Source organism: Perca fluviatilis, chromosome 18 (genome assembly GCF_010015445.1).
Source record: "Perca fluviatilis chromosome 18, GENO_Pfluv_1.0, whole genome shotgun sequence".
In the NCBI taxonomy this organism is placed as follows: domain Eukaryota; kingdom Metazoa; phylum Chordata; class Actinopteri; order Perciformes; family Percidae; genus Perca; species Perca fluviatilis.
Window position 1 is genome coordinate 26,264,126 of NC_053129.1, and position 12,377 is coordinate 26,276,502.

Consider the following 12,377-nt stretch of genomic DNA (forward strand, 5'->3'; position numbering starts at 1 on the left):
ATGGGGGTGTGTTAGTGCCCATGGCATGGGTAACTTGCACATCTGTGAAGGCACCATTAATGCTGAAAGGTACATACAGGTTTTGGAGCAACATATGCTGCCATCCAAGCAACGTCTTATTTAGGGACGTCTCTGCTTCTTTCAGCAAGACAATGCCAAGGCACATTCTACATGTGTTACAACAGGCAGCACGGTGGCTCAGTGGTTAGAACTTCTTCCTCTGCCTCACAGCAAGTTGGCGCTGCAGAGTTTGATCCCTGGTCCAGGTAGGGCCTGTCTGTGTGGAGTTTGCATGCACTGGCACACTTAAACATAAATAAGAAAGAAATTCAAAATGAGTGTATATTTGCTAAAAAAAGAATAAAGTTTATCAGTTTGAACATGAAATATCTTGTCTTTGTAGTGTATTCAATTGAATATAGGTTGAAAAGGATTTGCAAATCATTATATTCTGTTTTTATTTCCGTTTTATACAAAGTCCCAACTTCATTGGAATTGGGGTTTGTATTACATTTTATGAGCTCAATATTGGTTTTGTATGTGAAGTCTTAATCTGCAAAGTGAGGGTTAGCTCTAGCTGTGAAATAAATGTATTACAGTGAGAGAGAGAAAAATGTACTGAATTCGAAATATACAGTAGAATACAACAGAAACACTATAGTAAAGCACTGTACCTCAACATTGTACTTCAATACACGCCTCAAGTACATGTTCCTGTTACATTCCACCCAATTGCGCAAATTCTCATCACTTGCATACCATCTCGAGAATTTCTAGGCTCATGCAGGCCAAATGTTGAGAAATCCTCCCTAAAAAGTCCCTGCATCTATCACTTTCCGCCCACACACCAGCTCAGATTAACCTCTGTGGACAAAGCGGTGCAATAATTAATGTGGAAAACATGAAGTAGCCTACAGGGCAGGTTATCAAACAATACGCGTGGGAAGATTAAAAAGGAAGGCTTCTTGACATCTATGCTTGATATATGATCTCCATTATAATGTTAAACTCTACAAAATCAAAGTTTGACTGACATTGCTACCCTGTTATGGTTTATGTGTGTGGGGGTGGTGGTGGTGCTCGACAAACACTGAATGACAGAGAGGAAGAAAGAGAGAGGGCTCGCGCTCCCTCCCACCGCTCGTGCGCACCGACTGTGACTGCGCTCCCTCTCCTCCATTCGAACATGGCGAAACTCTTTCCCATTATACCACCGCCGCCACCACCACCTTCCTCCAGTTCGTCGTCATCACCGCCACCGCCACTATCTTCGCCATCACTATCACCGTTATCTCCGGTAGCGTGATGACCCGGGAGGATGGAGAAGTTGTCGGCGAGCCTGTCGGAGATCACTTGGAGCCCGTTGGCGCTGCCGTTGGACGCGGTGGTCAGCAAGTTCCGTCTGCCCACTCTGGTCCGTCTGGCCCACGGTAAGAGGCAGAAACTCGCTCCTCCGTCGGTTCATATCACCGGGGTTGAAGTAGGCTATAACTGACAGCAGGCTAGTGATGATAAATGGCGGTAAATATGGTTTTCAAACCAGCAAAAGGAGGTCAACTCAAACTTTCATCGAGGAAAGTGTGTTCATAGGTTTTTAGTATAACGACGCTGGGATGTAAGAACAAGTGTAGCAATTTACTGAAGAGTTGCTCAACTGTGTCAAGATTGGCAGGAGAAATTACAGCTTCCGGTCAATGTTTTCAAAATAAATCTTTAACCTTGGCCGTTGTCAATAAGGAAAACCCTTTTTGGAGATGAACTAACATTTTGAATAATAACATTAATAAATATTTTTTATCAGTTATCAGTAGCTTAGAGCAAAACCTTGTTGGGAATAATAACAGCCTTTGTTAGCAAAACAAGTTAAATTACCCTAGATAATTTAGGCAGACATTTTGATAAGGATAATTAGTCGTAGGCTAATAGTTTAAAGCAGGAATTTTAATGAATTTAAACAGTTAAAGAGTACACAGAAGGCTTGTGTCTTTTAACGGCACACTGTGTAGGAATTTCTTAGAGATGGTCCGATACCATTTTTTTTGCTTCCCGATACCGATTCCGATACCTGAACTTGCGTATCGGCCGATGCCGAGTACCGATCTGATACCAGTGGGTCATATATTTTATTATGTTTTAACAACTGTATACTACTATCCCTGTATGGATATGATATGATATCTATCTTTGTTGTCGGTCTGGCTCAGGTTAAACTCTTTGTGAAACATGAACAAACACAAACAATGAATGCCACAGAACTTTCTTTTGTTATCCAGTTTAACAGTCAGTTATAACGGAAAAAGAACATAAATAAACTACTTTAACGTATATTTTCTTTAGGGCTTTATTACGTGGTATCGGATTGGTGAATAAACTCCAGTACTTCCCGATACCGATACCAGTGTTTTAGGCAGTATCGGAGCCGATACCGGAACATCTCTAGAATTTCTCACATCTAGCGGTGAAATTGTATTTTGCATTCAAACGAATAGTGCTCTCTAGCGCCTCGCTTTTTCAAATGCGTGTTGCAACTACGGTAGCCGTTAGTACCAAGAAGCTATGACAAACATATCTTCCAATTTTCGCTTTTTTGGCGACGAGGATTCCTTCTCCTGTGGCTCGGCATAAGTATGATCCTCCATTATGAACTAAAGTGCAGTGCAGGCTTTCAAATTTACCGGGGCAGTGACAAGCGCCTCTCACTGATCTCCTTCTCCGTTTCAGCTGGTTTCAGTCACGTGACGGTGGCTCTGAACAGAAACGTGTTGTGGATTAGCTAGACAAGTAGGCTAGTGCTTTATGTCCCTCAGTGATTATAGTTTTTCAAAATGGCGGAACGACATGGAAGCCTCCTTGGACTTGCCCATCCAATGTAAATACAGATGAGAAATTCTTCACTTACGAGGATAAGTCAGATCATTGGCAGAGGTAATTTTACACCAATGAGGACATATTTATGAATGAAGACATTGATTTTAGATAATAAAATACTTAAAACACTACACAGCGTACCTTTAAAGATATATGTAATATTTCTCACTAAAATGTCTAAAAACAACTAATATTATATCTTTTGTTATTGTGTACTTACATTATCCCAAATGTTTCCAACTATGTTCAAACACAGAAAAATCTGTAATTTTTATCAATGACATATCCATATGGAGCATGTGGTTTGGATGTCATATAACCTTTAACCCCTCAAGTTGCTTTTACTCAACGCAAAACACGGGAAATGACCGAAATCCTTAGATGATAACGTTAGAGAGGGACTGTAAATCATAATGTTACAGTATTATACTCAGTAATACATCATTTTTCTGCCACACAGCATCATTTTTAGATTAATTACATGCCACTTTGCAACACTAATACAGTAGGGACCTAATTTATTGATATTTCCCCCCCAGCCGACGGCAATAAAAGAAAGTTTGCGGAGTCGTTGGGGAGGTCCATATCAGACCCCAGGAGCTGGCTGAAATCGAGCCGCCACAGCGGCCAACCGAAGGTCTCCGGTCTGCCCTGGAGCTACCGCCTGAATCTATGATCTCGGGTGTGCTTTACTATTGTAGTACCAATTTTTATTTTGGCTGATGGGCTCAATGAAGATGTAGCTCAGATTTGCTCTGAATTAAAATAGCTTTACAGTGCATGCATTAGTCAAATTAGGTTTCTTTTAAAATGAGCTGTGCTGTCAAAGCAAATTTGTCATAGTCAATCAATCGTTATAGAGTTTTTTTGTGCAACATTTTGGACATTATTGATGTAGTTTGACAAAATATTGGAGAAGCCACTATTGGGGGCTAAAGTATGGAATATAATGACACGTTTTATACACTGGCCCAGCTGCCCGGACACATTTGGTGCTCTTATTTTGAAACCAACGCCGCTTTATTTCCGTTATTATTTTGATGATTAAATCTAGCTGTTTTGATGCAGCTGCTGCATTTACTCTGGACGCGGACTTTTCTAGTTCACACCAACCATTGAGTAACATTTGTGTTCAGTTTTTCTATTTATTTGTTTCATGTTTTGCCGCCAAAATGATTCTCTGCATCACCAGATTTGGTGTCTTTACTTTGGGAACGTCATGGCCAAAGTTGTTCCTGTCCAGCGAGGGCCCGGAAAGCCACAAAGTATCTGTTGTGCTGCTGAAGTGCTGCTCAATTCTTTTCATATGTAAATGCTGTAATCTGTCGGTGAACGTGGTGAATACTAAACGAGCAGCGGCGAGGAGGAAAACCTCCGACTTTCCTTCTTGGACAAAAGCGCGCACCCGAGCCGTGTCATGGTCCCCGAAAATTACGCACCTTACCCGACTTCTGGCCGCGCGCGTGCATGGTATAGCGAGAGGGAGAGAGAGAGAGAGAGAGAGAGAGAGAGAGAGAGAGAGAGAGAGAGAGAGAGAACCCGTAGATGTTCATTAACTGCACTGTAGCACTTGTTTGCACAACCAGCCAACCCAGTTGGTGGTTAGTTATTTACAACAAGGCTTGATGTCAGCATTTCGTTTAAGCTTTTACCCCCTCCATTTCACATTAAAAACAGCACAACAACAGTGTTTTGTCTGCATGGAGAGACTGTGGTTCAGTGTGAGTGTGGGGGTGTAATTTAGTGTGATGAATTTATTAAACTTATGAATGATCCAGACTGCATACTATAAAATACTCGCACAACAGATAATGTATAGCCATAATGGAAAAGTAGGCTACGTTATGCTACACAAAAGGAAACTGATGTCATACATTAAGTGTCAGTTAACCCAAATCACATGAAAACATGCTCTCATATAACCCAGGTGGAATTATCTGTGGTTGTAACCAGTGGTGGAAAGTAACTGCATAATTTGCTCATACTGTAAACATACTTACATTTTTTGACGTGCTTGTACCCTATTCCTATTAATGTTATTATATACTTCAACCTCACTACATTTCAGAGGGAAATGTTGTACTTTTTACTCCATTGGACAGGTACCATTGATTTTGCAGATTAAGATTTTACATACAAAACATATCAGATTAAGATTAAAGATACAATGCGCTGTTATAGATTCAATCACCCAATGACATGTAAAGTACATAATATGATAACACAATATATTATAATGATAATACTTAATAAGGAGCCATTCTGCATAAGGAGTACTTTCACTGTTAATACTTAATAGCCTGAGTACATGTTGCTGATAGTTGTGTACTGTTGAAGGTGGGACTACTCTTATATTTTTATTGTGTGGTATTGCTACTTGTTCTAACAGATTCTCGGTTACTTAAAATATCCACCTCACTCGTTTTTTGTTTTTTTTTACTTTTGGTGTGAAATAAATCCAATGAAAATAAACCCAAATTCCACACAATTGTCTCCTTTGCGAACAAGCAATTTACTGTCTTAATATTCTATCAAATAGACATTCAATATTGGACTTATATAATAATGTGGTTGTTTGCAATGGAGACAACTGTGCAGTTGACTTCTTTTCACGGACTCTTTTTACATCCAGTATCTTTCTGACTTGTGGTAATTTGCGGCAACTCCTGAAAACTGTTGACAGCAACGTCTGTGAGTCATCCAGAGTAACCATGTGTTTATGGAAAAAGGCATTACTGTTGTGCACAATTTTTGCTTTGAGCGCAACAACAAAAAAAGTCCCCTTCATCGCTCTTGGACGGTAGCTGTAGTCTTAGCGGTGGGGACAAAAAAATTGAAATCAAAACAATCTGCATGGCTCCATAACCGCAAGGCATAAGAGGGAAATGTGTCTTTTTGTGATTTGGGCGAACTGACCCTTTAACATGCAGCAAAACCTTTGACATGTCCTCTCATCGTCTGTCCTGTGTTTGTATTCAGCCATCCATCAACATGATTGTTTGATCAAAAGGTAGTAACAGCTATCAGTCAGCAACATGAACAGATGTGCATCCATGTGAGTCTGTGAGTGTGAGAAGGAGACGTGTGTGTGTGTGTGTGTGTGTGTGTGTGTGTGTGTGTGTGTGTGTGTGTGTGTGTGTGTGTGTGTGTGTGTGTGTGTGTGTGTGTGTGTGTGTGTGTGTGTGTGTGTGGGCTGTGTAATAGTGGGTTGCCAGTTGCACAGCAGGATAGCGACTGATGAGTAGGTGTGAACTGTACGATAGTAGTAATGGTACAGCTTTCGACGAGCATGTGGGTGTTTGTGTGTGGGGAGTGTTTTAGTGTTTTTCATTGCTTAGCTACCTACTGTAGTCTGACTTTAGAGATTAAAAACCTCTCTTTTTTATTTAAAATTGTTGTTAATCCTAATCCATTTCTGTGTGTTAATGTGTTCCAGGTGAATGTGTGGAGGGGCTTTCGGAGGAGGATGTGGTGCTGTTACACTCCTGCCGTCAGTGGACCACTGTGACTGCTCACAGCTTAGAGGAGGGACACTACGTTATTGGACCCAAGATAGACATCCCTCTGCAATACCAGGGTGAGCGCGCACACACACACACACACACACACACACACACACACACACACACACAAACAGATTTTACCCTAAATTGAAATCTCTGGGGGTGAATAAATGTCCCAAACATTTTTTTGTCACAAGGTCAACAATTTCCACTTGCTCTATGTCAAGTAATGGCTGATGGGTAGAAATGTCCTTGCTTTGAATAATAGGGTTGGTCACCATGCTCTAAAGATACATTCTAAAAATGAAATAAAACAAGTTCAAGTTAAATACTTTATTCTCATGTGAACCTAGGCCTAGTTGATAAGAATGTGTGTTAGTCCAGCTTAAATACAACAGAGACACATATTTACAATATAGAGGAACAGTCTCCTACTTGGTGATTCATCATGAACTTGGCAGATAACATTCAAAAACGTAAGACCTTAAGACCTTATGACATAACAGAGTGACATAACACAGAAGCAAAATATACGTAAACTCCCAGAATCAAGAAAGGTGAGTTTCGCATTATCATCCCAATCTATGATTTACTGTAATTTGAACGGTGAAATGGTACATTGGCATTTTGCAGGGTCGAGGGTTCAAACCCCACCAGGGTTGACTGGGATCTTTCTTTGTAGAGTTTGCACGTTCTTCTGCACGAGTTTGTGTGACCGTCCTCTGGTTGCTTCTTCCAAAAAGCATGCGTGTCAGGTATTAGAGAGATACCCCTGCCATTTATCTTGTCTAAGACTTTATCTCAAAGCCAGGCACTACAAACTCATGCTCATGTCTCATGCAAAAAAAACTGATTTGGGTGAAATTGGAAAATCATGAATTAAATGATCATTTTTCAACATGTAGGCCTACTGTTAAGTGGTCACATTTAACAATATTGATTGATGCGCAGCCAAATACCCACATCCAACCAGCTACTGTAGATGTGACCTTCCCTGACTCCTCCTGGTCTATTGACCTGTCGTCTTCCTGCTGAATGAGTCCAGTCAGTATGATCTCACCGGAGCTCAATCCCCACAATCCCATTGTTCAGACTGTCCAACCAGTCACATTATTCGCTGTGTAACTGGATCCTAATGCCTCCTCTTCATTCATTTCCTCCACCGATGGAGTGCTGATGTCACCTCACTCTGCTCACTCTGCTGCCGCCTCGCAGGCTCCTTTTCGGAGGAATGAAAGAAAACTTGGGAGGGAGGGGGTGTGTTGAGGTCATTGTCATTTTAGACATTTCCGCTTGCGGAATCATGTGACCGCCATTACTGGCAATACAAGCGGTTTGCAGCAAGAAGTAACCATCATAAAAGCCAACATACAGTATATAAATGTAACAGACGTACTGACTCAACAGGAGCTCTCTTGGTTTCACTATAGTAGAAGGACTTTAGGTCCCATGGCATGAAAATTTCACTTTATGAGGTTTTTTAACATTAATATGAGTTCCCCCAGCCTGTCTATGGTCCCCCAGTGGCTAGAAATGGTGATAGGTGTAAACCGAGCCCTGGGTATCCTGCTCTGCCTTTGAGAAAATGAAAGCTCAGATGAGCCGTTTTGGAATCTGCTTGTTATGAGGTCATAAGGAGCAAGGTTACCTCCCCTTTTCTCTGCTTTGCCCGCCCAGAGAATTTGGCCCACCCATGAGAGAGAGACATCATGGCTTTCAAACGAGAAAAGTGGCAGTTGGTCAAGGCCACACCCCCACCATCCACCTTGCCCCTCCCACTCTCCTCCTCAATAGCTTCAGACACAGAAATGGCACATCCTAAGGAAAGCTCATTGTAGGACTGGCTCTAGTGGCTGGAATTCTGCACCAAAGCTGAATTTCGGGAAAGAGACTTCAGATACAGTATTAGGGGACCACTAAGGTCTATATAAAAGCATCCAAAGAGCACCATGTCATGGGACTTTTAATTAAGTCCAAGTCCAATAAGGGATGTCTCAGCATGACAGTGGGCTGTAGTGTAACCAGGGTTTCTTAAAGGGGCGTTCCAGTGATTTAGTATTGCACTTCCATAAAGAGACACACATTCAAAAAGAGCTGCCAAGAATAAGCACATTGGGAATAGGTGAACCTTTGTACTGTCGCCTTATTTAATGTCTCACACTCTAAATCTCCTTCTCTTAAAAGGTGGGCAGACACTGTACAGATTAAGCCCGATTTTAACCCTGAATGGGTCGCCCAAACCAATTTTATTCCTGCCAGATTGGTTCTCGTTTGACGTTAAGTTTTGGGGGGTCACTGTTACTTGTCTGAACCATCATGTGGCTGTTGGGTGATCAGATGGACCTCTGGCTTGGCAGGAATTTGAGTGTCTGCCCAGCTTTAAAAGCTACAAAGCAGCAGGTCCATGATTTACTTCCACCTTTCTTTTTTAGGTAGAGGTAACTGTAGACAGGAAACTAAAATGGTTGCACTGGTGGAAAAGAGGCTTTACTGTAACGTAGTTGAAAAAGGCTTCAATAACAGCCTTGTAAGGGCTGCCATACGACATAGGGATAGTTGTATTGTTGGGGGCGTTTCTGTCGCTGGACCCTGCAGCATTCCATCAACCCGACATCAGTTGTGAACCAATTTTACTGGGAGGAAGGAAAAGCCAGCCAAAAAAAGCCAATTTAAATGTATGCATATACTTTTAGGAGGCTTTTTGTCTCTTTAAACATGACAGGTGAGTTGTTGTTGAATCAGAGGCCACCGCCAGTGATGAGCTAATGTCTGTGTGATGACTTCATACAGGAAGTCTAAATAAGCTTAGGAGGAGAGCAATATAGTTTTCCCCATGGGGATAGACAACAGGATGCTCCGTCCTCCTTAACCTCTCTCTGTCTGTATCCTCCTCTGTCCATCAGTGAGAGAACCAAGGATGACTGAAGGGCAGAGGACAGAAAAGCTGAATGAACGGGTTTCAGCAAAGTAAGTGGCGCCACAGCCACCCTGGTAATGTGGAACTGGTGGCCAAAGCCTTGTGTGTGTCGGGATTTAAAAGCCTGAGTGGTTCCGTTTTTTATTTCTTGAAAGGTAGTAATAGCTTGTTACACCTCAGTTCTGTTAGGAGTCCCACTACTTTAGGCGGGGTGGTGGTGGGTTGTGTGGAAAAGTAGCACTTGCTGGTATTGTGCGGTGGGTGGAAGCTCCTTATCCTGGGGGTCTGTTTGAATTGGATGGTGGGGGTTGGAGAAAGAGGAGGAGAGAAAGGGAGGGAGGTGCTGGCGAGGAGGATGTTGGAGTTTGGTATTCTGCTCTGCCTCCCAGACCAAAAAAACTTTCTCATGTCTCTTTCCCTCACACACACACAAACATTTAGACTGTGAGAAAAAGGAGGATCCTTTGAGGGTCGTAGTAGTTAAATGCAATCCGATAAACTGGTAAATAAGAAGAAAGGATGATGTGATTTTAAAAAGGCTGATTTGGAGCCAATTTTGCATTCCTGAAATGGTCTCTACACGTCAAAAAGTGGCACAAACCCCCAAAAAAAGAACAGTTTGCAGAACACAAACAGTTACTGGGTGAAAGATTTACAGACGGAGGAGGGGATGAGCAAGGGAAAGAAAGGGTGAAAGTGTGTGAGTGTATGTGTGAGTGTCTCCATGGTGATGTGTCTCTGCTCTGCGTGAGAATGGGGGTCCTTTATTGGTTGCCATGCCAACCCCGTCGGCTGTCGATTCGTCGAGAGCTGGTGCCAGGTCATAGGTCACGGAGGTGTCTTTGTATTCTTCTCGTCCAAACAGTGTCTACTACGGATGTGTGTGTGTGTGTGTGTGTGTGTGTGTGTGTGTGTGTGTGTGTGTGTGTGTGTGTGTGTGTGTGTGTGAGAGCTTGAAGTAAGACTGTAGGAAGTCAAAAACAGAAAAGACAGAACAAAAACCTCTCCTTTTTCCTCTCTTTACTTCCTCTTCTCCCCTCTTGTCTTCCTCTACTCTTCTCTCCTACATTTCTTCCTCCTCCTCTCCGCCCTTTCCTTTCCTTTCCTCTGGGCTCCTTCCACCTTATTCTTCTCTCATGCTTTTCTCCACTTCCTTTTCCAACTCACTTCCTCTTCCTCCTTCCATCTTTGTAACTCCATTGGTACACCTCCTTCACCCTTCTCTTCTCTTTCCACTATCCCGCTCCCATCCTCTCTGTAGGGAAGTTCAAGTTGTTGGATGAAGACCGAGACGTCAGGGATCCGGTCCAGTATTTTTCCAGTGTGGAGGAAGTTGCCGCAGTCTTCCCCGACCGGGTCTTTGTCATGGAGACGATCACTTTTAGCGTCAAGGTTTGAGTAACATAATAATATCATACTGAAACGTTTCTCTCATGCAATATCCTATCCATGCATCCATACGTGTGTATGCTGCAGGTGGTTTCAGGCGAGTTCAGTGAGGACAGTGAGCCCTACAGCTTCACTCTGCAGGCTGGAGATGAGCTGTCACTCATGGGGAAGGCGGAGCTTCTCTGTGCCACGCCCTCTAAGGACAAGACTGGACTGAGCGCGCTCTTGAGACGCCTGGGAAAGACTCCTAGAAGTACGTAAGGCCAAACTTTTGGGTTCTATATCTTATGGAGTCCTATTTCAGGGGTTGTTCATGACATGAGAATGAAAAGGGTGACAGTCAGTGACATCATCGGTAATACTGTGTTGGAAAAGAACGTTCATTCCGGGGCGACCTCTAGCTTACCCAGTAAGAGCGTGCACCCCATGTGGGCTGAGTCCTTTGGTGCGTGTCATCCCCTCTCTTTCTCTCCCCCCATTTCCTGTCTATCACTATCAAAAGTAAAATGGAAAAGCCCTAAAAAAGAAAAAGAAAAAAAAAAACTGTATATGGTCTATTTTTGGAAGTGATATGGATGTTTTTGCTTTGACGCCGGTTGGTTTCGGTTCAAAACTTAAAAAAACTTTTTTCTATATACTGTGGTCACATTACACTTCCATCCCACAAATATTCTCTCCCATTCACTTGTAAGCATGCGTTGCCTGTTTCAGTTCCAGCGACTTGTTTGTTCAACTTGCAACTGTGCGTTGTCGGGCTATAGAAGCAGCGATGCACTGTTTCTGGAAATTAAGTTAATCATTCTAGTGTTTTTCATCACCATGCTTAGTACATCACGCTAGAGCTGGGCAATATATCGATATTATATCGATATTGTGATATAAGACTAGATATCGTCTTAGATTTTGGATATCGTGATATGACATAAGTGTTGGCTTTTCCTGGTTTTAAAGGCTGCATTAAAGTAAAGTGATGTCTTTTTCTGAACTTACCAGACTGTTGTAACTGTTCTATTATTTGCCTTTTCCCCACTTAGTCATTATATCCACATTACTGATGATTATTTATCAAAAATCTCATTGTGTAAATATTTTGTGAAAGCACCAATAGTCAACACCACAATGTCGTTGCGGTATCGATATCGAGGCATTTGGTCAAAAATATCGTGATATTTGATTTTCTCCATCACGCTATCAACTTTTGAGAAATATCACTGAACAGAAGACCCTTGACTAATCCAAATGCCTCTGCATCTTCAGGTAAAACTCCATGCCTGGTCTGTATGAACCATCGCACCAATCAGAGCGTCAGCCTACCCTTTGGTTGCCGTGGACGCTTTTGCACACGCTCCCCTCTAGAGCAAGGCATGCTGGGAGGGGAGCACACGGTACGCAGCATCATCGAGAGGGTTCGCCTCCCCGTCAACGTGTCCGTGCCTTCTCGGCCACCACGAAACCCCTACGACCGCCACGCGGTCCGAGAGGGCCACCGCTACAAGCTGCTCAACATCGTCAGCAAGACGGTGGTGCTCTGTATGGTACTCCGCCGACAGGAAGTCTCCCCCTCCCACTTCCTGCTGCTGCGCTGCATGCCCCGGTTCAACGTGGCCGAGGCCTCTGTCCACACGGCAGCGCTGGAAAGCCTCCTACTGCGACACGCATTCGACCCGGATGCCTACTCTCGAGCTGTTAGAGAAACCCGG

The 12,377-nt window shown here is 42.9% G+C and overlaps 1 protein-coding gene across 1 annotated transcript in view; it reads left to right on the top strand.

Moving 5' to 3' along the window:
* Positions 1-1,063: 1,063 nt before the first annotated feature.
* The window catches only part of gareml (GRB2 associated, regulator of MAPK1-like), a 17,820-nt gene continuing 6,506 nt past the window's right edge, over positions 1,064-12,377 (top strand). Inside the window, exons 1-5 of the mRNA XM_039782726.1 lie at positions 1,064-1,430; positions 6,305-6,445; positions 10,550-10,680; positions 10,765-10,930; positions 11,935-12,377. The exon at positions 11,935-12,377 is cut by the window's right edge and continues 408 nt beyond it. Coding sequence (XP_039638660.1) covers positions 1,319-1,430; positions 6,305-6,445; positions 10,550-10,680; positions 10,765-10,930; positions 11,935-12,377 — 993 coding nt within the window. The 5' untranslated portion in view covers positions 1,064-1,318. The remainder of the gene's footprint in view (positions 1,431-6,304; positions 6,446-10,549; positions 10,681-10,764; positions 10,931-11,934) is intronic.